General features: G+C 36.0%; 1 protein-coding gene across 1 annotated transcript in view; it reads right to left on the minus strand.

Moving 5' to 3' along the window:
- Positions 1–25,832, minus strand: part of PXDN (peroxidasin) — a 144,083-nt gene that overhangs the window by 72,496 nt on the left and 45,755 nt on the right. The window contains 2 exon segments of the mRNA XM_020965833.2: positions 2,234–2,305; positions 3,538–3,609. Of these exon segments, the coding sequence (XP_020821492.1) occupies positions 2,234–2,305; positions 3,538–3,609 (144 nt within the window).

Genomic DNA, 25,832 nt, shown 5'->3' on the forward strand with positions numbered 1-25,832 from the left:
TTTGGGGGGCATAGATCAAGAGCTGAATGGGAGCTTGGAAATCAACTATTTCATCTCCCTTATTCTACAAATGAAGGAACTAAAGCCTAGAGAAGTTAAAGTATTTGCAAAAGGTCAAGCAAGCAGTAAAGAAGATATTCAAACCCAGGTCCTCTGACTTCAAATCCAGTATACATTCTAAAATTCATTCCACTAGAAAACTGTGGGTCCTTCATTTAATAAAATACCATGCTACAGTGAGTGGCAATAGTTTGTTATAACAACTCACGTTAGCAAATAGCAAGACATATAAAAGATCCTAGTAAAAAGATACATCTATGCATTTTATTTTCAAATATTTTAATTAAACAGTTGTATTTGAATAAACAAGTAAAAACTGAACTCTGATTTAGAACTATCATTACTGGCTTTCAATTATTTTGTGGCACTAATAATATGCAAAGAATTTATTCTTAGGGAAAAAAATACAGTTAGAATCAGCAGTGAAATTTAGCTGAAGAAGCTGAAGAAAAGTAACCAAAGCTTTTAGGGAAAAGTAAGATTGAATAAAAAAGATTCAGTTAATTGAAATAAAAGTCCTGAGTTATCCTCCCAAGAGCTGGTTTACATTCTTCCTGGTGGGCTAAAAACTAAAACTCTGGCACCAATAAGGATAAACAAAACATAAAGATGGTCATGATAACATGCTATTAATTCCAAAGAGTACAGATAAATGTGCTACATTCTTCTAATCTGCTTTGGAGCCTTAACTTGAACTCCAGAATGTTGTCCTTTTCTTAATCCTCCCTAATTATAGTGCCTATTAATTTGGAACAGAAATGCTTTTTCCCCCTCGGGTGGGAGAAAGGGTGGAAATGTTCTAAAAAGCAAAAGGGAATTCAATGAAAAACAAAAAATGAAATGCAAAAAAAAAGTAAAAATTAAGATGCCCATAATTCTAAGACCTACAGCTTGTTGCCAACTTAATCTGGTGGAATAATTGTGAAAGAAGTTTGAAACATAGGTGTGTAAACATACATACATATACATGTATATAGTGTGTTTGTATACAGAAATACATATTTGTTATATATTTATATGCTACTTCTATTATGTATTAGCCATATTTATATTACATGTCTAATAATCGATTATATATGCAAAGATATTTAGCAATGTAGTTAAATTAATCTCAATTAAAGGATATTTAGGTAGAAAACAAACTGCCCGAATCTCAAATGTCTATGGATAAGTTCAGTTTCACTAGTATTATGAGTTGAAAAATACAAAACCAAAAAAAATCAGCCTAGCTTGTTAATTAGCACTCTTATTATGCCCACGACCCTCAATATATTCCATTTAGGATTATTTGGACTGAAGGAAACTAGTGTCCTTTTAAATTATTTTATCTATAAATTTAGAGCAAGTGAGTGAGAATGTGTTCATTATATATAATCTGGGAATAGCATCAAACTTTGTTTTTCAAAGACCAATCTCTGAGGGAACCAACAAAATTAACCCATGGACCACATCATCCCCAGAACTGTGTGAATCTGAAATAGAAAATAAAATCCATAAATATCGGGTCAGTTACATAGAGGCATGGAATATCTCCAGGACAAAGGGGAAGGGATAGAGAAATTATGTAGCAAAATATTCCATCTATTTTTATCTCCAAAATTTCCATATAAAGTTTAACATTTTAAATGGAAAAATGTTGTTTTTCCATAGAATTGTGATTCAAAATTATGTGGAATGCCAAGGGCTAAACAGAACAGACCTTGGGAAACAATATCACAGAGGAATAGTAATGCTACTATTAATTATTACCATTTGATCTTTATTCAACCTCTTTTACTGAAGGCTTAGTATCAAATCAACTAATACATAGCATGTGTGTTCTAATAATCCATTCTAACAATCTCTGATGCAATTTCTAGCCAGCTTCTGAATACAGTATAATGTGTGTTTGTTTATGTAAATAAATACATATTTATTAAATATATATTTATGTATTAGCTATATATTTATGTTATTTCTATTATATGCTTATATTAAATATATATCATCTATGTAAATACATATTATATCTATAAACATATATATGTAAAAATTACATGAGTAAATAAGTTTGTATTAGATAGTTTTACCTGCAGAATATATATATTATATTTAATCTACAAATCCGTGATTATTTAGATAGTTCAAAAATTGATCATGTAATTACTTGAATTGATGGTTAAAAAAAACTTACAGATATTTTAAATTTTCCAGGTCTTCAAATGATCCACTGGGTATTCTTTTAATCTGATTATTGTTAAGAAGCCTATAGAGAGAAAACAAAACAAAAGCAATCACAGTAATTATTTTCTTGAGGCAGTAAACAATCTAAGCTTTAGAAGAAAGCTTATCATTAGTCTTCAAAGAAAAAGGGCAGCTTTTAACCTATGAACTTTAACACAGAATCAAAGAATTTTTGATGTGAAAAGATGTGACCCCTTCACTTTATAGAAAGTGAGGCCCAGAGAAGGAAAGTAACTAGCCAAAGGTCTCACTGCTAGTATAGTAGCAAAGTAAAATAATAAAGATGAATTTATAGGCATTTTTCTCCATTACTAAACAATATGATAATAGTAACTTAATAGGTTAGGAAATACGATGATAAAAGATTTTTACGACTTTGTTAACATTCAAATTTTGTTTCCCTAACAAAATTATTTCTAATATGTACAAGTTTCAGTTTGTGCTGCTTTTTAAGCTCAAAAATAGAATTTTGAATAAGTGATCCAGGAGCTACAGTGATCAAAGACTTAACAGAAGTGAACTTGGGTTTTCCCAAGATTTTATGATGTCAGAATGAAAGCTATAAGGAGTTAATCCAAACCAGAAAGGCTTAGAGTATGGGGAAACGATAACTTCTCAGTACGTCCGTTTCCTCTTTTCTTGAAAGAGGGGAATGCTTTGCAATAAATGATTGTGAAGGTCCCTTCCAAAGCTAACATTCTGAGATTCTAGAATTCCAGGCCTAGCAGTAGACTATATATCTCTCATCTGAAGACAGCCTACATGCTTTATCATCAGAACATGATGAGGACTATTATTTAATGGATTTTTTTTTTTGGCCTGGACAATCCATGAACTCAGATTCTAGAAGGGATTCAATCTACTTCAGAAGAAATGATCTAATTCGATCTTTTGAAGGACTGAAGTTGGAGCATCCCAAATCATTATCAGGTTGGTCTTCAACATAAACCTCATTAGACATATACACCATGAAATTTTATATATAGCTTTACAGATGAGGAAACTGAGGCCTAGGCAGGTGACATGAAAACACTATATTAATGGCATATCTAGAGTAACAATCCAGGATCCTGACTCCCAACCCAAGATAATGGATAGCATTTCATAAACCTGAAAGCACTATATAAACATGAGCTATTATTAATACTATGATTTCTACACCTCACTGCCCCCCACCATTCATACAATATAGAACTAGTTATCTTTTAAAAAATAAAATTTTCGTTAATTTTTCAAAAAAGAATTTCAACTTACAACGTATTCAAGTTTTTCAGCCGCTTAAATGTTCCAGGCTGGATTTCTCTAATTCTATTAAATCGTAAGTCCCTGTGGAAAAACAAGAACATAAATTTATTCGTACTTTCTTTAAAGTTGTGGAAGAAAGTTGGGAGATTTGCAAGCATCACTGTCATTCCCTAATTTCAAAGCATTTTTCACAACAGTGATGGTAAATCGAAGGTAGACTAAGAATTAAGCACCTACTGATTGATATATACAAACGTATGCAAGATTTTTTTTTTTTACTAATATCCCCTCAGTCCTGTTGTCTTGCAAGTAATCTTGGATGAGCAAAGAAAACATGAGCAGAGTACAAGTTGCAACAGGTCCTTCTCCAAGCTGGAAAAGCTTCAAGTACAAATGTGGTGACCAAGTACCCATCATTCAAGGATCAGGCTAGCTAAAGTTTGGAAAACACCAGGGGGGGGGTTTTCTTCCTCACCAACTCACAAATCCTAAATTACTGGAATCTTCATCCAAGGAGGATAAATATTCATATCAAGGAAATCTTGGATCCTTGAAGTAGGTTGGGTTTTGGGGTTTGTTCGTTTCTTTTCTTAAAATCCCTAGGTCCATTACTATCACTTTAAAACTCAATGTCCCAGTAAGCCTGAAGAATGGACAAGAACTGGTTGATGGAGAAAGCAGATAGGAGTTACACATCATACTAAAAAACGAAGCTCAACCTCTAAACAGTCAAAGCAGCTATGTAAATTGTGCAGCCTCTTCGGATTTCTCTAAGATGTTTTCATTCCCTGAACTTTAAGCAGACAGACACACCATCATCTGACAAGAAATTTAAGACTTAATCCCTTGGAAACATGAGACAGATTAAGTTAGAAAAACAGATGCTATACAGTGTATATGTTTTATCATTATTACTATTATTAGCTCCAAATATGAGTTTCAAACAAATGTATCAGGCCTTAAAAAACGATCTGAAATCATTAAGACAAAATATGAAATCCAAGGATGCAACCAACGTATTTAAGAGATTAATGTCTGAAAAACCCTAAGCTAAACTTGGAAATGGAATCAATATTCCACAAAAACAATTTAAAAATTCATTAGCCCTTATTTATAAGTAATTTTAACAAAAACCAGAAGGAAATGATAGGAAGATAAGACAAATGACATTCAAAATAATTACATATAAATGTAAAACGTATGAAATGTCAGAGAGGAAACCCACCAGAGCACAATCAGGATTTATATAAATCCAACTACAAAAAGCCTTTACTATTTAAGGGAAGATTTTTTTAAAAAAGAAAGAATGAATGATTTAAATAATTGAAGAGACAGCATTCATGGCTGAACAAATGCCTACTTAATAAAAATGAGGATATTGCCTAAAGTAACTTTTAGATTCAGTGCTAAATTGGTAACACCACTAAAGGGATACTTTACTGAATGAGAAAAATGACAACAAAATTCATTGTTAATGAGTACTCATGGATATTTTTTGGATTTGCTTTTTGTCTTTTTTAAATGTATAACAGGGAGCTGATGATTTAAAAAGGAAACTATTAAGAGAACACTTAAGGGATCCTTGATAAATTAAAGTCAACTAGCCCATATGTACTTGACTACTTAAAGAACTGGAAGACAAGACTGCTACTCCACTGTCAGTATTATTTAACATATCATGGAGAAGTAAGATTGAAAAAGGTCAAATGTTTTCCTTACTTAAAAAAAAAACAATGGAAGAGAATAGTCTGTAGATTATAGGCCAAAGGGCTTGATTTTAATTTTTAGCGAAATTCTAAAACTCATTAAAGAGATAGTCAGTGAACACCCAGTAAAGTAAGCAGTAATCACAAAGAATGAACATGGATTCAGAAAGCACAAGTCATGCTAAGTGAACTTTATTTCTTCTTTTTTTAAGTTATTAAATGGTAAGTGAGAGGAATGCTGCAAATGTAGTTGACCTCCATTTTAACAAGGCACTGATAAAGGACCTCACACTATTGGTGTGGAAAAGAGGGAAAGATGTGTACTACATGATAGTAAAGTTAGATGGATTTGGAACTGATTGAATGGTCAGGCTCAAAGAGTAGTCAGCAATAGTTGTAGGTCAATTTGGCAGTCTGTCAATAGAATATAGAATAGTGTTGGGATCAGTACTTAGCCTGTGCTGTATAACATTATTCTCAATTCCTTGATTAGTGCATTTTTCAAATTTGCAGATGACATAAAGCTGGGAGGGACAGCTTACATAATGAGTCGAATCAAGTATGATGAAATTTAATAGGGATCAATGAATCAATGAACCTTTCTTAAGTACTTACTGTAATATGCACCAAATATGGTGTAACAGCAGTGAGATACAAAGACAAAAGCCCTTAATAAGCTTACATTCTATTGGGAAAGATATTATGTATACATATAAGTAAAATCTTATGTTTAGGTTCAAAAATTCCACTTCTCATATAAAAGATTTGGAAGAAGAAGTTGCATGGTAAGACAGCAGTTTGTCTAAAAGGATGTTCTTTTTATTGGCTTACAAGCTCAATGAGTTAACAGTGGCAAAAATGACAGTCAAAAAAGCGAGTGCAATCTTGAATTAAAAGAGGTACTGGAATGAGGAGCTAATAATATCATTTTACTTATCCCTCTTCAGACTACATCTGGAATAGTTCATTCAGTTTCCATTCTAGGAGAGATACTAATAAGCTAGGGTCCAGACAGGGACAACCAGAAGCGAAAGACATAGAAACTATTCCAAGAAGTATCAGCAAAGAAATGGGAGGGTTGTAACATGGAAAAGACAGAGAAGTATGGCACAGCGGAAAGAACAACAGATTTTTGGAGTAGGTCACCCGGGGGACAAATCACTCCTCTACTATTCACTCTACAGGAGTGACTTTAGGCAAGTCATTTGACTTTTTGGGGGCCACAGTTCCTCAACTTGTAAAATAAGGGATTGGGGTGGGGAAAGGGTTTTTAAGGTCCTTTCCAGATACAAATCTATTAACTCCTATAACAGAATAGCTGAATTTTAGCGGCTGCCAAATACAAACGGGATCAGACTTGTTCTGTTTGGCCCCCTCAGGCAGAACAAAGATCAACAATAGGTGGAAGTGCCAGAGACAAATTTAGATTTGATTTAAGAAAAAAAAAATCCCCCCCCCCCAAATTAGAGCAATTCCAAAGTAGAATGAGCTGCCCTGGGATGGGAATGGATTCCCTCTCATCAGAAGTTCTTCAAGCAAAGTTGAGATGACTATTGTTTGGGTGGGGGAGGTTCTTTTTCAGTTATATGCTGGGCTACGTTGCCACTGGGGTTTCTGCCAACTGAAATTCTGTGCTTCATTGTTTTTGTGATAGCATCAAAGGACAGGGACTTCCAACTTCCCTTCAAGCTTTAAAATTCTTTGACTCTGGAATCTCTACTTCTTGAAAATCTCATCTTTCAGGTAGAGAAAGTGGTCTGATTTAATTGCATATAATTACAGGAAGTATTAGATGTTCAAAAATATAACAAACATCTCCACGTATCATTATTAATTCACAGCACAACAAAAACAATGGGAGTCTTGCTATTGCTGAGGCATATGAAAATGACATCGTAAGCCAAAAGCTAACCTTGTAACTTTTTCAGTAATATTTGGCAGGCTTAAAAAGCAATTCACATTTTATAATATGTTATTACTTTTGTAATGAATGCATTTTAAGAGCTAAAAAAATAAAACACTCAAAATAACCTACCAAGTTGCATTTTAGGAATTATATTACTATTTTTAGCCCATGAGGAAAGCAATATAACTGCTTGCAACACTAATTTACTTTCAATTGCTTCTTTGAACTCTTTTTAATCCATAGTAATGCACTGATAAGTTAACACTTTATACTTGACAAACACACAACCTATTTAATGTTCACTTTAATAAGTTGTAAGAAACTTTTTCCATTGTATACAATTCAGTAGCATCAAGTTATGAAAAGCATTAAATTGCTCAACTGCCTAAAAATGATTAACATTTTCATTAAAAAATGCAATCTTCCCAGTTACAAGAATAAAAGCCTGTTTCCTTAGTACCAAAGTACATTAACTTGTTCCACTATGTGAAACTTCAATTAGCAAAATGAGAAATTTATCAACCTTTGACTTCCAATTTTTACTAATAAAATGTCAAAAGACGTGGGTTTCTAGTCCCAACTTTGCTCCTAACTGAAGAGGCAGTATGACACAAAGGAAATACTACAGATTTGAGATCAAAGGACCATAAGTTGAAATTTGGCTCAGAGACTTACAACCTACATGACCTTGAACAAGTTATTTAACCTCTTTTGGTCTCAGTTTTCTCATATATAAAAATGAGGGATTGTATCTATGATCCCATTATCCTAAAGGATGGGCTCCAATGACTTTGAAGGTCTCTTCCAGCTCCACATCCACAATCTGTCCTTGTGTGAGCTCACATAAGTGGCTTCTCTCTGGGCCTCAGGTTTTTTTTTTATTTGTTACACAAAGAGGTTGGGAAAGATCAGGGGTTCCTAATCTTTTTTTTTTTAATCATAAATTCTGTTAACAGTCTGGTGAAGCCTATGAACCCCTTAACAATGAGATGGATAAAATAAAATACATTTTATTGCAAAGGAAACTAATTACAGTGAAATACAGTTACAGAATTTTTTTTTAAAAGCGTAAGAATCTCAGGTTAAGAGATTTAAGGGTTTGGATGTTGGATGTTGAAGGGACTTCAGGTAGCCTAATCTCTAACATACTTTTCTTAAGAGAACTTTTCATTTTTTAAAAATTTAATAGTACACTCTACTAAGAAAAAAAAATGATAGTAAAACTCTTTTGTGGAATGGAGATAAAAAAAAGTCTCAAGGACAGGAATTACATTTACCGGTTGCAACACAAAACCATCTTTTTTCTTCACAAATGAAACAGATGAATCACATCAAGTCAGTCACAAAATGAGTACTGCTAAGCTGGGAAAAACCCTCTAGGCACATTGGGATTTTTAGTCTATCTCTTAAATGGGATTCAGATAACAAGCCTTGGCAGGTACCGTGAAAGAAGAAAGTTTTCAGGGGATGCTGGTCTAGAAAAGACAATAGGTAAGTAGCGTATACATCAACTAGATAAGAAAAGATGTTTCTCTGATGAAAATACAGGTTTAGTCAAAGTGATGTTGTGTCTGAAATTGCCAAACAGATATCTGATTTTTTAAAAGAGAAATTCACTGTAAATTGAGTCAACACAGCTAGTAAGTGTTATGTGTCTGAGGTCACATTTGAATTCAGGTCCTCCTGACCCTGCCGGTCTTCTATACACTGCACCACCTAGCTGCCCCTATTGTCCAATTTTACGGACAGATAATTAAAACACACCAAACTAGAAAGGGGGAAGGGGAGAAGAAAGAAAACTTAAAGAGAAAAGGAATTTTTAAAGTATCAAAAAAAGATTATCATATGGCTAAATGTTACTCAAAAAATTGACTGAAAATACAATTAGTAATAAAATAAAGTTGAGTTTCAGTTTTGTATGTATATATATGAAGAACTGAGTCTGACCTGATGCATAATGCCACAAGGGAAACAAGAAGGCGGAGGGAAAGATTGATGACCTCACAATTACAGAAAAGGCTTAGGGAGAGTTTCACCTCTTAGCATGGAGAACTCCAAAGCCTCAAGGAGGGCATATGTTAATAACTGTTAGATGTGCAGAAGAAAAAGACCACTTAAAGAGTGACACTTTAAGACCTGGGAAACTTGTTGGGGGGCAAGGAGTGGAGAGAAGAGGAGGAAAATTATCTTAAGTACTATGACATTTTCTTGAAAATTGCAAGTTGAATGGCCTTGGCAAACCTAGTGGCAAATAAAATTGTATTAGATGCATTATTTTACATCCCAACACTTCTCTCTCCTCCCAATACTGCAGAGATTAAAATGTAGAAATTTCCTCATGCTTCAATAGCAGTGTAGCTGTGCTCTATACCACAAGAGATTTTGGCCTAAGCATGGAAGAACAGAGGTAACAGTAAAAGTGTGTATGGCTATGGGGCACTCCACTAAGCCTGAGAAAAAGTACCCAGTTAGAGCGAATTGTTCCTATCCCTCCCCTCCCCAAATCACTTGGAGCAAAAACCTAAGCAGGTCAACCATGAATTGCCCAGTTGGGAGGAGGCTGAGACTCTGAAATCCCATCAAAGAAAAGGGAGTCAGAAAGTGAGCAATAGGGGATAATAGGGAAAAATACTGAAATTACCAAAGATCTCAGGAGGAAGAAAATTCAAAATTTTGAGCTTGAGGAGATAAACTAACCAGGAACATGTTAATAGCAGAAGGGGATATGATTCCTAGACTAGGTAAAAAGATTCCAGGCATCCATGAATCAAAATTTTCAAGACAAAATAAAATATATCAACATCTGATAAGGCAGAGGACCCCTGTGGAATCCCAAGAGATCACAGAATTATGGCAAGAAGTTCTTGAATGGTTTAAGAGATAAATAAGAATTGTGAAAGCAGAATTTATGTCCTGCACAGTAGAAATATTTGGCAGAATAGAAAAACTTTAATTCACAGTTGCAAGTTTCACCAAAAACAAAAAGGAAGAAAGAAAAATAAAGAAGACAAGTGCTTGGGAATTTAAAAAAAAAAAGTGAATGACAATTTGAAAGAAGAGAAGCGAAAAGCAATAACATTAAAAGAAAGCATAATCTCCACACAAGCAAAATATATTTATCCAGGAGATGTAATGCATAGAGACAACTTAAGATTATAGGACTCCCAGGAGAACCCAATAACTCAAAAAAAAAAAGAAAAAGTATTGTGGTCTAGGTGACTAGGAAGATGGATGGTAATGCCATCAACAGAAATAAGGAGGATGGTATGAGGGAGATGGAGTGGGGTGGTATGGTGATAGCAAAGTTTTGGCATAATTTCTTTTTTAGTATCTAAAGAATATCAAAAGAAGATAGACTGGTCATTTGGCAAGACTGAGATATGACAAATAGATAGCCAGAGTATTCCACTCTTGAAATATGGGGAGACATCAAATATGGTCCCCTGCATGTTGATTAGACCTCCAATCGAGAATTTATGAGATTGCATGGATGAGTCAACCAGAATGTGTAAGCATAAATGGGTAGTAATCTTCATCTTTGCAAGAAACTCCTAAAACAATAAGATAACAGTTCTATTTTTGTGTTCATATAAATAAACAAAAACATTTTTACCCTTTTTCAGTTAAATTAAATATTTCTTAAGGTTAACTGGAGAAATCATATGTGTTTAAAAATATCTTTCACTTCTAATAAGTGAAGATTACATCTCAGTACCAATACATCTCAGAGGAAGTATAGTTTATGAATTAAAGGACTAGCCTTAAGAGGTAGGAAAACTTGGGTTTGAAGTCCTGCCTCTGACTCATTAATAACTTACCCCCAACATATCCCACAGCAACTCTCCAATATTCCACTCTGTTTATAGGTGATTGCTTATCTGAATAGAATAGGGAGTTACATGCCAGGACTTCTCTCACAATAATGAAATTGTATATGGACAAAAAAAAGGAGGGAGACCCTTAACAAAACAACGACAACAACAAAAACTCGTTACCATTATTCCTACACATTATTTCATTAAAGACACAGAATACATTTTCAATCCATGTGAAGAATGAAACAAGAATACCAAATATTTAGATGAAAATACTCAAGATCTCAACTTTACAGCAAATACTTCACTTTCTTCCTTCAGCCTTAATGACCATTTTTCTCCTGCTAGTATAAGCCTGGAGAATGCAATCGGAACTCACATAATCACTACCACAGAGGCATTTAATAGATACAACAATCAGCTTTGTCATACACAACATGGGGGAACATGTACAGTCTCTGGCAGAGAAAGCTGGAATGAATGGGTGTTTCTCTCTCCTAATGATATCTGCAGAATCTCGGAGCTGGGTAAATCAGGGTAAATCATGTTTGCTTTGGACAGTCTCTTTGTTTCTGCATTAGAAAATGCCTGGAGCCATTGTATTTATACATGTGCCAAGATTTAGAAATGAGGCATAATCTCCTGTCTTTTGTTTCTGCCATTGTTCTGCTCCATGAGGATTGGCACAAAATACTTCTTAATGCATAGTGATGCACTTTTAGCTGACAAAGCAAGGACATTTTTATCAGAGAATCCCAGGGTTAGAAGGACCCTCAGAGAGCATCTAATCCAACCGATATCCAAAAGAAACATACCCAACATGTGGTCATTCATCATCAGACTCAAATAACAGAAGGGGAAAACTCTCCACCTCTTGAGTGATCCCACTGCACTAATGGATAGTTCTAGTTTTTAAAAAGCCTAAATATGCCCCTTTGCCACTTCTATCTATGGCTCCTAGTTCTGCCTTCTAGGAACAAGAAGAACAAGTCTAATGCCTCTTTAATATGACAATCTTTCAAATACTTGAACATTGCTCTCAAATAGTCCCCAAGTATTCTCTTCTCTCAGCTGCTTCTCCCAGGTCCTTCGATCAATCCTCATAGGACTGGAATCTCTACAGGTTATCATAAATGGCCTTCCCAAATTGTGGCACCAAGAACTGACAACAGTCTAGGTGTGTTCTGACAAGGGACAGAGCATAGACTATCACTTGGAAACTGTCTTTCTTAATGCAGTCCAAGATCTCATTTGGGTTTTCTGTTTGTTTGTTTGTTTGTTTAGGGTAAAGGGAACTGTCACATCATACTCTTGACATAGTACACTTTCAGTTTACCTTTCTAGATAAACTACTAACCCCACCTCCTCCATTTCGTATTTGTGAAGTTGATATTTTGAAATCAAGTATAAGAATTTACATTTACTCCTACCAAATTTATTAGATTTGGCCCATTGCTTTAACCCACCAAGATCTTTTTGGATCCTAACTCTGGCACTTCACGTGTTGCGCTATCCTTCCCAGTTATGTGTCATCTGTAAATTTAATGAGCTATGCCTTTACCAGGTAATCAGTAAAAATGTTAAACAGCACAAGGCCAAGCCCAGATCTCTGGGGCATAACATTAGTGCTCTCAATCTAAGCTGACATTGAGCAATTAATGATTGCTCTTTGGTAGTACAACCAATCAATCAGTTCCAAATTCACCAAATTGTATTATCACCTAGCTTATATTTCTACATCTTTTCCATAAGGACCGTATGACACATTTTATCAAAAGATTTACTAAAATCAAGGTAAACTATATTATCTACAATCTTCTCTTGTTACACTAGTTTAATAACTCAGGCAAAAATAAAGTTAGTCTCTTATGACCTGTTTATCACTGCTTCCTTTCACTAATTGTTGTTATTTGGTCATTTTCATGACCCCATATGGGGTTTTCTTGGCAAAGATACTAGAGTGGATTCCCATTTCCTTCTCCAGCTCACTGTATAGATGAGGAAACTGAGGTAAACAGGGTTAGGTGACTTGCTCAGGGTCACACAGCTAGTAAGTGTCTGAGGCTGGATTTGAACTCAGGAAGATGAGTCTTCCTGACTCCAGGTCCAGCATTCTATCCACTGTGACACCTAGCTACCCACTTTCCCTAACCAGCTCGTTGATGAACCATTCTAGAATTTTCCAAGAAATAAAGTCAAGCACAGGGACCTAACATTTGCAGCCTTTGGGATACCAGGGTCAACCCCACACCAGGCTGCAGTCCCTCTGTTGGATGCCTGTGCTTAGAAGATAATCCTGTCTTGTATTAAACCAACATTTCTGAATCCAGGTAACTCTGATCCTTTGGTTCTAGTTTCTTCTGCCTGCTAAAGCTACCAGTGAATAAATATAATCTCCCTTCTACCTTATAGCCCTTCGAATATTAAAGATTACTCTATCTAGCTAAACTACCTTATTTTGTATGTATTCTGCATATATTTGTATATGTAAATGTCTCCTATGAAAGTATTTAAGCTCTTTAAGGACAGAGACTGTTTCGTTTCTGTTGCATCTCCAGTGCACCTCGTAGTGCTTAGCATATAGTAGGTCCTTAGTAAATTATATTAATTATCATAATAATAACATTCATATAGCATTTAAGGTTTACAAAGTGCTGCATATATTACCTCATTTTCACCTCACAATAACCCTGTGAGGTAGATGCTATTATTATCTCCAGACCACAGATGAGGAAAGTGAGGCTGAGAGAGATTAAGTGCTACCCCAGAGTCACAAAGCTAGTACATGTCTGATGCAGGTCTTGAACTCAGGGCTTCCTACTTTCCAGTCCAATACTGCTGACTTATGCACTCTTTAAATTCTGACATGCTCTCAAGTCCCCTCACCAATGTTAATTACCTTCCTCTGGCTATCAATCAGTCAATAAGCAAGAATTTATTAAGAACCTACTATGTGCTAGGCACAGTGCTAGGAATACAAGTATAAAGATAAGGTAGCCTCTGCTTTCAAAGAGCTCAAATTCTAGTGAACACAAACTCTGTTAACATTTCACTTTTAAAAAAACAAGGCCCAGTATCTGTCTGTATCCAGTCTTCTGAATTTTCTCTCTACACTATTTTTCAAATATTAACAACAGTGGTTCATCACATCTAATTTTGCACCATAAAATGTAGTGCTTACATGTTTATTGTTATTTCACATTTTTTCAATAACTACCCCAAATAGGAAGTAATAACTTCATAAATACTTAATAATTTTCTGGTCCACAGATAAAACTGAGTTAGCTGAGAATTTTGTTGATATTTTGTTATGTATATCTTAATATGTGTTGATTTTTTTTATAAATTATTTTTATTTGGATTATTGTACATAAAACTAAGTAAATATTTACATTGTTAGGATACATAATGTTTCCATGTATGGACAAATAAATGACATAACTAAGATTGCTTTGTTGAGATGCATCCACACTGGAGTTCCTGGGAATTCTGAAGTACAAAGCTACTCCCCTGGGGAAAGGATATATGTATAATTCTCAGATGCTGACCATCAGAATAGAACTAAAGAAGCAACCTGAAAGTTGAACTTGGTTTCAGGGCCTCTTTGTTGGTAAATACTGTACACATCTGCAAGGAAAAAATTCCTAAATCAAATACTGTCAAGCTTCCTAAAATTTACTTTGAATTCCCTAAATCTTGACAGAAATTAACAACAAATTCATAATCTGCCTAGGAGAATTCTTAGGACCTCATCAGGCAGAAAAACAGTTAGCAGGCAACTATATCAGAAATTTGACATAAGACAGCACCTTTAAGCAAGTTTTGAAAAGTGAAATGAATTAACGTAATAATTAAATCCAATTGAACGTTAACTTTTTGAAAGCAGGGACTATTTAATTTCTTTCTTTCTGTCTCCGGCACCTAGCATAATGCCTAGAACCTAGTAGGTTCTTTAAAAATTGTGGGTTGAAATTATTTCAATTTTTACCCCTAACTCTATTATGCCTTAAGATTTACAGAATGCTTTCTTCACAATAACGCTAACTCTGTAAGATCCAGAGCTTGGACTAGAAACCAGGTCTTCTAATTCCAAGTCCAGTCTAATTTGGCCCCTTTTCCCCACTCTACCCCAAGTGTTCTATTAAAAAGGACAGAGAAGGTCTTTTGGTTTTTATCACCAATAACTGCAACTCTTTATGAAGACTACTATCCTGCTCATCTGCAGTAGAAACGGAGAGAGTTTCCACAACAGCAGTTTCCCAAGGAAATGAAATCATGGGTCTGGGAGTCACTACAGCTTATCACAGAGGGTACTGGCATGGTCACACACATTTTCATGATTTTACTCTCTCTTCCCGTAATGTCTTACTTTTTCATGCCTCATCACTGCAAGGAGTGCCTCTGGGTTTGTTATGGCTATGACAACAGAGCACAAGTGGTTGTGGGTACCACCCAACTGAAGACACTTAAAATATAAAATATTTCTTCTCTCTGAAGACCAACTTAATAAGACAGAGAGAAGCTTGCCACTAAGAAGCTGGCAGCCAGGCAATGTATTCCCTCACCATAGGGACCTATGAAACAGATAAAAATACAAAAAATCTTCCTAGTCTTTGTCATGGAATAGGGAACAGAATATTAAGAATCACACAGTTTTTAGACCATAACCATTCATGTTAATACTCAGTATTCTTGATATGCAAGCCTTAACCAATGACCCACCAGTTAATAGATACATCAACAGAGGGGCTGAAAATACAGTCCCACTGAAATTCTCCATAAAAAAAGAAAAACAGAAAACAGAAAAGCAGTCAAAACTAAACCAATGGGAGAGGACATTCATAGTCTCTCCTCAGACAGACAAATAAGAGTTGGCAGAGTTGGTTTCTTCATACATCCAAATAATAAAAGCTGACATTAATATAGCACTTTAAAATCTACAAAGCATTTTTTCTATCGTAGAGATGATGATGGTTTCATTATAAAGATAGTAAAAGCTGGAACAAAGAGCAGCTAGGTGGCTCAGTGAAGATAGCACTGGGCCTGAAGTCAGGAAGACTCAAACTCCCTGAGTTCAAATCTAGCCCCTGACACTTACGAGCTGTGTGACTCTGAGCAAGTCACGTAATCCCATTTGCCTCAGATTCCTCATGTGGAAAATCAGCTGGGAAAGGAAATGAGAAACCACTCCACTATCTTTGCCAAGAAAACCCCAAATGAGGTCATGAAGAGTCAGACATGACTGAAAAATGACTGAATAACAATAACCAACACACCCAATGCCTTTATTGTTATTAAGTAAAGCTCTTAGGGTGTTTTTCATGTACCCGTAGGGGTATGATAGGCATTGAGAGGAGTTTGATTCAATTTAATTTAACAATTTGCTCAATATATCCAACCAACACGGGTTCCAGGCAAGTGCCCTCTGCTCTATCTCCTATGTGTTAGCCTGTCCATGTATATTCCCTACAGGCATTCACTTTGTATATACGTGGAGCTTCCTTATCTATAAAATGAGGGAGACAAGATGATTCCTGAGGTACCTTCCATCTCTTAATCCATGATCTTATGACAATACTATGTTCTTGCTACCTTTTCTGGTCCCTGCTAAACACAAAGAAGATACCAGCTATGCTATTATCTTTCTGATGCTAGGTAAGTCATTAACTTCTCAGGAAGATAAATAGGGAGTCAGGTAGCCAGATGTCATAAATACATAGAGCATTTGGTCTGGAGCAGGAAGACCTGAGTTTAAATCCAGGCTTAGACATTTATTGGCTGTGCAACCTTGGGTAAAATCACTTAACTTCAGTTTCCTCATCTGTAAAATGGGGCAATGATAGCAACTACCTTCCAGGGTTGTTGCGAGGATCAAATGAAATAATATTTGTAAAGTGCTTAGCACAGGACCTGGCACATATAAGGCACTACACAAATGCTATCATTATCATCATCTTCATCATTGGCATCATCAAGGCCTCAGTTTCCTCATCTGTAAAATGAGGAGGCTGGGGCTTGCAGAACTTCTAAAGTCCCATCCAACTCTAAATTTATGATCCTTTGACTTCTGATTATTCTAAACCACAAATGACAGATTTTGCTCTGGATTAGCTGAGGAATCATTCTAATGTACTCCTCACTGCAGGCCTCCATCCACAACAGCCTTCTCCCAAATCCCCCTCAGAGTAGTCTGAGAGTAGAATACAGCTAAGCCAATTACTCCAGCAGCAGGAAAGAGCTCAACTCTCCTCTTCCACAAAAATGCTGACCTGTTAATCAAGCAAATTACAGTTACCTCAGATCAAACTTCAAAAGGGGCTCAGGAAAGTGTCCGAATTCATAAGCCTCAGAGAGCCCCATTGTATGGGGAGAGCTGGATATTTATATCAGATTGGACAGGACTACTCCATAAAGCTCCAGACTATTCTAAAGCCTATCTGGGAAAGCCCCATGACTGATGGTCTGGCCTGACCTCTGCCTTTGAAGAAATCTGCCCTAGCACAAAGTTAAACCCAAAGCCTAAGAAGAAAAAAAGGATTAAAAGCTTTCAATAGAATCAGAAAAGTATGACCCATAATTCCACTACCTTATGATTTACTGGCCTGGTACTTACTGATACAACAAAATTACTATACGTGAGGGCAGAAATGGAGCTTTTGTCAAATATTTTTAGAGCTGAAAAGGGACCTTGGTCTTCTAGCTCAACAGCCCCCCCATTTTACAGATGAGAAAACTGAACCCCAGAGATGATGACTTGCCCAAAATTTAAAAAAAGTAATTAATAATAACAATGCCAGGATTTGACAGTATGCAATTTCTTTCTGCAGTGCTTTTTTTTTTTCAAATGCTCTATACTTATTTCTTAAAGCTCATGCATTTTCTAGCAGAAAGAATCAGAGATTTGCAAAGAAAGGACCTCAATTCAAATTCTAGTTGTGCCACTTGCTGTGTGGCCTTGGACAAGTTCTTTTCTATCTGAGACTCACTTTCCTCATTTCTAAAACGAAGTTGTTGAAATACTTAATCTCTAAGGTTCCTTCCAGCTCTGAGTTTTATAACATCAAAGAGACACAAATATTCCATAAGGCCCAAACAAGATAACATAAAGCACTTTGCAAACTCAGAAGCATTATACAAATGTCAGTTATGTAATCTAATCCCTTCATTTTATAGGTGATGAAACCGAAGTTTACAGTGGGGAAATTATTTCCTTAAAATCACACAAACCTTAGCAATAGAGATAGAATTAGAATCATGCTTCTCTGACTTAATAAATGCTCCCATTCCAACACCGTTTCCATTACACCATATTGCTTCTCAACTTGTTTCACTGCAATCAGCAATCATTAGGCATTTACTGTTTGAGATGAACCATACTCACTTCAATATTTTTGTCTATGTGTGTATTCCCTCCACTAACATACATCATAATACTGACATGGTAGACAGTCTTTGAAAGCTGCTGGGGCCAAAAGTTCACCAGCCAACAAACTTGGTGACAAATTTTTCTAGGACAGGTTCTCAAACAATAGACATACCATCTACCTGGGGCTGATGTCCCACCAGCTTACTAATACTCACCAGAACTTGAGCCTTACTGGTGTTGTCTTCAAGAGCCTACATCACCTTACTGGAGAAGGGCTTTAGTGGAATGCCAAATTTCAGTGGATACAAAAATCAACAAATACTTTTCAAACAAAATCAAAAAATACTTTTTGAACATGCAAAGAATAGTGCAGGGTATATAGTAAGCACTTAGTAAATTCTTACTGATTGATTGTGCTGGTAAGTCACTTGGTGAGATAAGGTAGCATAAGATATGTCAAGATATTTTTTCCATCCTGTCATGTACCCTTTAAAACAGACTTCTAGAGAACAATTGCTACAGGCAATAAGCCACTCAGCTTCAGAACTTGCACCTTGGGGCTGCGCTGCCCTGACTAGTAAATATGCTATTGTGTTGTTGTTTAGTCATTTCAACATCAGTCCCTTTTCAGTTGTGTTGTGACCCCATCTGGGGTTTTCTTGGCAAAGATACTGGAGTGGCTTGCCATTTCCTTCTCCAGTGCATTTTACAGATGAGAAAACTGAGGCAAGCAGAGTTAAATGACTTGCAGTGTCACACAGATAGTTAAGTGTCTGAGGCTAGATTTAAACTTAAGAAGATAAGCCATCCTGGCTGTAGGCCCAACACTCTATCCACTGTCCCACCTAGTTGTCCCTGCCATATCCAGCCAATCCCAGGTTCAAACATGCTTCAGCCCAAATATCTTGCCCTCCATCTAGCTGCTGCATACATGGAGCCTACCTTTCCACAGCTTGTCTGGGAACATATTACACTTGCTTTTGGAAAGGATATATCAATTGTGTCAATTAACTATGCTTCTGTTCCATTCTCCAACCCTCTATTTCCCAAACTAAAAAATCCTTCCAGGGCTACCACTCCCTTACATGCATGGACTCCCCCATTGCAATGTAGCCTCTAGGTAGTCAGGGACTATTCTTGCCTTTGCATATGTATTCCTTGCACTTAGCATACTGCCTGACACATATTAAGAGGTTAATGCTTTATATATATATATATATATATATATATATACACACACACATATATGTGTGTGTGTGTATACACATATATACACACACACATATATATATACACACACACATATATGTATATATATATCTGTGTGTGTGTGTGTGTATATATGTATACACACACACACACACACACACACACACACACACACACACACACACACCTATTAGGTAAAGAAGTTGAATTCAATCCAATTCACCATTTAGTACATATCTACAGTAGGGGTCCTCTCTACCTAGGAGGTTCATGTTAATCTTTGTTTCTTTGTTTTGATGTGGTCATTTGGGGGGTACTCTAAATTAGATTATAAAAGACTTCTCACCATGAAAGACTTTACAAACTGAATTGCTAACCCTTAAGTGGGAAAGGAATTCAGAGGACTTCTAATTGTACTTGTATATGATAAAGAATCCCTTTTCTAGCATCCAGACAAGTAATGGTAAGAGCAGGACTATCTTGATGTCTTCCTTTGCATCTCCTGCCCCACTACCCCACTCCACAACTCAGCCATTACCTGGTACATACATAGTAACCACCTAATAAATGCTAGTTGCCTTGACTTGGTTATCCAGCCTGTCCTTGGAGGCATCTGGAGATACCCAGTGAATTGAAGTCAGCAGACCACAGTTCAAACCCCATTTCTCATGCTTATTATCTATGTGATCTTCAGCAAGTCAACTGACCTCCCTGGGCCTCAGTTTGTCCATCTCTACAATGAATGCGCTGGACTAGAGAAATGGGATGCCTTGAGAGGTAATGGGTTCCTGCTTACTGGAGACTTTCAAACAAAAAGTTTGACAACTCCTAGTAGGACTTGTTACAATACAAATTCCTTTCATGCAATGATTGGACTAAAGGGTCACCAAGGTGTCTTCCAACTCTGAATTTCTACGATTCTTTGACTAGATGACCTCTGAGGTCTTTTCAAGGTCTAGATCTATGATGAATGATCCTGTATTCCTGAGGCAACACATTCTACTTTTGCACAGCTATAATTGCTAAGACAACTAGTTAGCATATAGCTTTGAAAAATAAGGAGGATGATCTTTTTCAAGCCTTTCATTGGTCTGATTGACTCAATTATATTATAAATTCCTTGTGTATAAGCTATCAAGCCACATGGTACAAAAGTTTATTGGGAAACTGGTAGTTTTTGCCTGACATACGTGTGGGTGCTTCAATACACCACTGTTACTATTTCCTGCCAACTGCATTATAAATGTATGTACCCCAAAACTTTTTCCAAACCCACTTTGGTCCAGAGCAGAAAAAGATGGTTGGTGTGTTGAAAGAGTCAGAAGCCTGATTTCTGGCTCCAGACTTCCTAGGAATAAACTGTTTGAACCTAAAGAAGTTACTTTCCTTCTCTGGGTATTCAATTTCCTATTCTGTAATACTTGTCCTGCATACATCACAGATCTGGTGTAGGCATTAAATAAACAAATTCATGGGAAAGCATGTAAATCTAAGGCATTGTTATCATTATGTTACTAATGAAAATCTATAATCCAAGCAATTGTCTCTCAGTGACTTAAATTTCTTCCTCTGGAAAATGAATCAGTTGGAATGAACATTCTAAAAGCCCTTTATGTCTGTAGTTCCTACCATCCTATGATTCAAAAGAGCTTATCTTATTTGGCAGAGAACCCTGTTTAAAAACTGTCAATACTTCAAAATTGCCACTGGATAATGTCAAAAATCCTAGTTTGACACTCAAATCCTCAATAACGTGACTCAAAATTATTTTCATAACCTTCACATCCCACTATTTCCCTATACATTTTTTCATTTGTTTTAAACTTTGTAAATTTTTTAATTGCAGCATCAACTTGACAAATATCAATAAACATAAATATTCTTATACGTAAAAGACAAAAAGATTGTATGTGAAACTGGAAATCTATTGCATGTAATATATACATTAAATTCAATACAGTAGTACTTAACCCTGACCATATGTAACTCTGAACTTCCTTCAACTCTTTTCTGTGAATTTTAAAAAATATTTCATTGAAACTTTTTTTTTCCTTTCTTCACTGTTTTTAGGTATAACTATCACTCCTTTCCTTTCTTCCTTCCCACAATTCTCTTTCACTGCTTAAGAAACAAATAAAATCCTCACCTTGTTTGTTTGTTTGTTTAAGTACACTCAAGCAAAAATATTCACACCTCAGTCATATCTCATTCTGCAACAATAGTTCATCACCTCTTGGCAAAAAACATGCTTCAGCATCATTCTTCTGGAGTCATGGTTGGTCATTGCACTCATCAGTGTTCTTAATTCTTTTAAAGTTGTTTTCCTTTATAATATTGTGTTCAGTATACTGCTATCCTGGTTCTGTTCAATTCACTCTAAACTGGTTTATACAAGTCTTCCCAGGTTTCTATTAATTCATCCATTTTATCATTTCTTACAGTGCAATAGCATTCCACATACATTCACATACCATAATTTGTTCAACCTTTCTACCACTATGGCAACCAACTTCATTTCCAGATGAAATCAACTGGCCCATCTTATTGTAATATATGAACTGTTATGAGAACAAGGGATGTTTAACCTGGAAGAAAGGATGTAGGTCATGACAGCTGTTTCCAGAAATCTGGAAGGTTGCCATAGAAGTTAAAGATCAATTTTGCACAGAAATGCGGGCAAAAACCTATGCTTGGGCCCATGGTATTTTACATTTTTATCAAGGACATGGATAAATGCAGATATAGCATGCTTATCAAATCTGCAGATGATACACAAAGTTAACAAGATAACTAATACATTGGTTTGAAGAATATAAATCAAAATTTGGGCAGAATCTAATAAAATGAAATTTAAGAGGTGTAAACATAAGTTTCATACTTAGTTTCACAAAATTAACTTCATAGATGAGGAAAGTTTTTATCTGAAAAAATATTCCTGATGTTTTACTGGACTAGATGCTCAATGAATCAATAGTTTGCTGTAGCATCATAAAAAGATAATGTGATTTTAGGTTGCATTAAGGAACTTAGTATCTAAGACTAGGAAGGGAATATTGCATTCAGTTCTATTCTCCTTCCCTTTTTTTGCCTGGTGTTTCCATCAATTGCCAGGTATTCAATTATCATCTCTGTGCTGATAATTCTCAGATCTACTTAACCAGCCCTAACCTCCTTCCTGACCTCAAGATTCACGTTTCCAATTGCTTATTTGATTTCTCAAATTGTATTTCCCATAGACATCATGAACTAACTCATTAACTCTTTCCCCACCAAAAAAAAAAAGGTCTCTCGTCTTCCTAACTTCCCTATTACTGTTTAGTGTACTAACATCCTAGAACCTAGATTCACAACCTCAGTGTCACCAACTCTTTATTCTCTTACCATCCCCCTGCCCACCCCATATATAATCTATTACCAAGTCCTGTCAATTTTACCTTCACAGCATCTCTCATGTACACCCCCTTCTTTCCTCTGACACTCTCACTACCCTCCCATAGGCCTACTGCAATAGCCTGCTGGTTGGTCTCCCTGCCTCAAGTTTCTCCCAAGCCAGTCCATTCTCCATTCAGCTATCAAAGTGATCTTCCTAAAGTACAAGTCTGACAATGTAATTCCCTCCTTCCCCTTCAACAAACTCCAAAAATTATCTGGCTCTTACAGTCCTTCATAAGCATGCATCTTATACCTTGGTCTCTTCCCCAGACCCTATAATCAAAGTGACACAGGCCTCCTTGCTGTCCTTCACAGATGTTCCATCACCTGACTCCATTCATTTTTCACTAGTCTTCCCTCCTTCCTGGAATGCTCTCCTGCCACATCTGATTTTTAGTCTCAGCTAAAATCCCACTTTTTACAAGAAGCTTTATCCAGTCCCCCCATCCCACTTTATGCTAGTGCCTTCCCTCTGTCGATCCAAGTTACCTTGTCTATACATTGTCTGTACATAGTTGTTTGCATGTTGTCTCTCCTATTAGACTGTGAGCTCCTTGAGTTCAGGGAGCGTTTTTTGTCTTTCTAATCTCCAGCACTCAGCCGGGCACATGGTAAATTCTTAATAAAGCTTACTGACTCTGACATCATGCTGCCTAAGGTTCTCTTAAAGTAATTAGGGAAGCTTAGCCTGCATAAGAAAAGGCACTGGAGCAAACAGGAAAGTGGGAAACACAAGAGCTGTTCTGAATATTTCAAACATTGTCACGTGGAAAATCAATTGGATTTGTTCTGCTTTGTCCCAGTGGGTAGAACTAGGAGCAATGAGTTGAACTTACAAAAAAGCATATTCAGTCTGACATAATAACAAGTATAAACTGGATGACTACTTGTCAGGTAATTCTAGGAAGATAAGAGATGAGGCTAGATCATCTCTGATGTTCCTTCATAATCTTAGACTCTCATGACTCTAGAATAAAAGAGGAAAATAGGCATTTTCTCAGAAAACTGGAAGATATACGCAGGGAACTACAGGATTAAGCATTAAAGCCAGTTTCCTCAATAAGCATGAGAATGAAAAAAAAAAAAGCCTCACAGATCTTCCTAATTAGGATAGCAAATAATGAATGGAAACAAAATTCTGGGCAGTAAAATGGAAATACAATCCCTTGCAACAGGGAATTGGAGCTATTTCTTTCTGGGAAGACTTGGGAATTTCTTCCTGTTACAAAAACAGGACACAGGTGCAAACAACAGAATATAAACTTTCTAATTAAAACAACATGCGGTGGTTTACGGCTGCATGTTTTCCTCCAATATTACAAGACTTACAAAGGCAACTTGCTGATGGACCTAACTAGTTCAGTGGTTAAGCCACATGCATTTCCTGCCTTGTGGAAATGAAGCAAACTGAAGACACAAGCATATATGACCCAGGAGGGAATGTGGGAGGTAGAAACCATGAGATCCTGAGAAACGAGTGCTACAGGACAAAGCTAGCCTGCAGCAGTAGACAGGTCTTTTTTCTTGGAAGTCAGGAAAATGCTGGTTTAAGTTCTGTTTTTAACACCAACTAATATACAATATGAGCTGTGTGACCTTATTCAAGTGATTTAACCTCTATAAACCTTCATATCATTACACATAAAATGGGGGAAATAATAACATCTACCTCAAAGGGTTCTTATGAAGATACGATAATGCAAATAAATCCCCATGTAAATGTTAGTTATTAGTTATTATTATTATTATTCCTTATGGTATGAACTGAAGGGTGTTCCTTTCACCAAAATATTTACTCCAGTGGCCGATTGCTCCTTCTTGAGATGCCACCATTAAGGAGTTTTTCCATTGGACCAAAGGACAATTTTTACATGATCTACAAATTTCCTCCTAAAGCAGTCTGGTTTAGTAGAGGAAACAATGATATTGTGGGAAAAATATGAGATTTGAAGGCAGAGGACCTATTTAGAATCCTGGCTCTCCTAACAATTAAATCAGACAACATGAGAGCAAATAATTGTCATTTTAAACACGTATGAGATCTTGGTCAAGTCACCCTATTTGGGCCTCAGTTTCCAAACCTGCAAAATAAGAGGGTTGGCCTAAATGACTGCTAACATTCTTCCTACTCTAAATCCTAGGATTTTAAAGACATCAAATGTGATAAAACAGATAATTTAACTATATATTTTTTTAATTTGCATGAACAAAGTCAATGAATAAAAAATTAGAAGAGAAATGGTAGGAAGGGAAATTATTTGCATTAATTACTATAAATTAGAGGCTGATATTTAAAACAAACAAATTTACATATTATAACACCAAGAGATATTTCCAAATAGATGCGGTCAAAGGATATGAATAAGATAGTTTTTAAAAGAACTGCAAACTATAAATGACCCCATGAAAACATGTTTTAAATCATGAATGGCAGTAAGAGAAATGAAAATGCAACAATACAGAGATTTTTTTCATTTTATGCCATGCAAACTGGCAAAGATGACCAAAAAACGTGATGGAGGGAATATGGGAACAAGCTCATTGATAACATTAGTGGAGCAGTGAATGGTCCAACCATTGTGGATTTCAACAGGGAATTATGCAAAAAAAAAAAAAAACAAACCTATCCTGTCCATGCCCTTTGACCCAGCAACAATCCCCTTACTGAAAGTATACCCTCTCCCCAAAAATGTGAAAAGAAAAGAAACAAAGAAAAAAATAACATTGACAGTGGCACTCTTTTTGGCAGCAAAGAAGTAGAAAAAAAGTTGGTGGCTTTTGACTAGGATATGGCTGAAAAATCTACAGTATATCCCAGGACCACAATTTTAAAGGAACCTTAAAGAGACAACAATTCTAACTATCCTCTC

Source organism: Phascolarctos cinereus, unplaced genomic scaffold, assembly GCF_003287225.1.
Source record: "Phascolarctos cinereus isolate Bilbo 61053 unplaced genomic scaffold, phaCin_HiC Scaffold_2;HRSCAF=192, whole genome shotgun sequence".
In the NCBI taxonomy this organism is placed as follows: Eukaryota; Metazoa; Chordata; class Mammalia; order Diprotodontia; family Phascolarctidae; genus Phascolarctos; species Phascolarctos cinereus.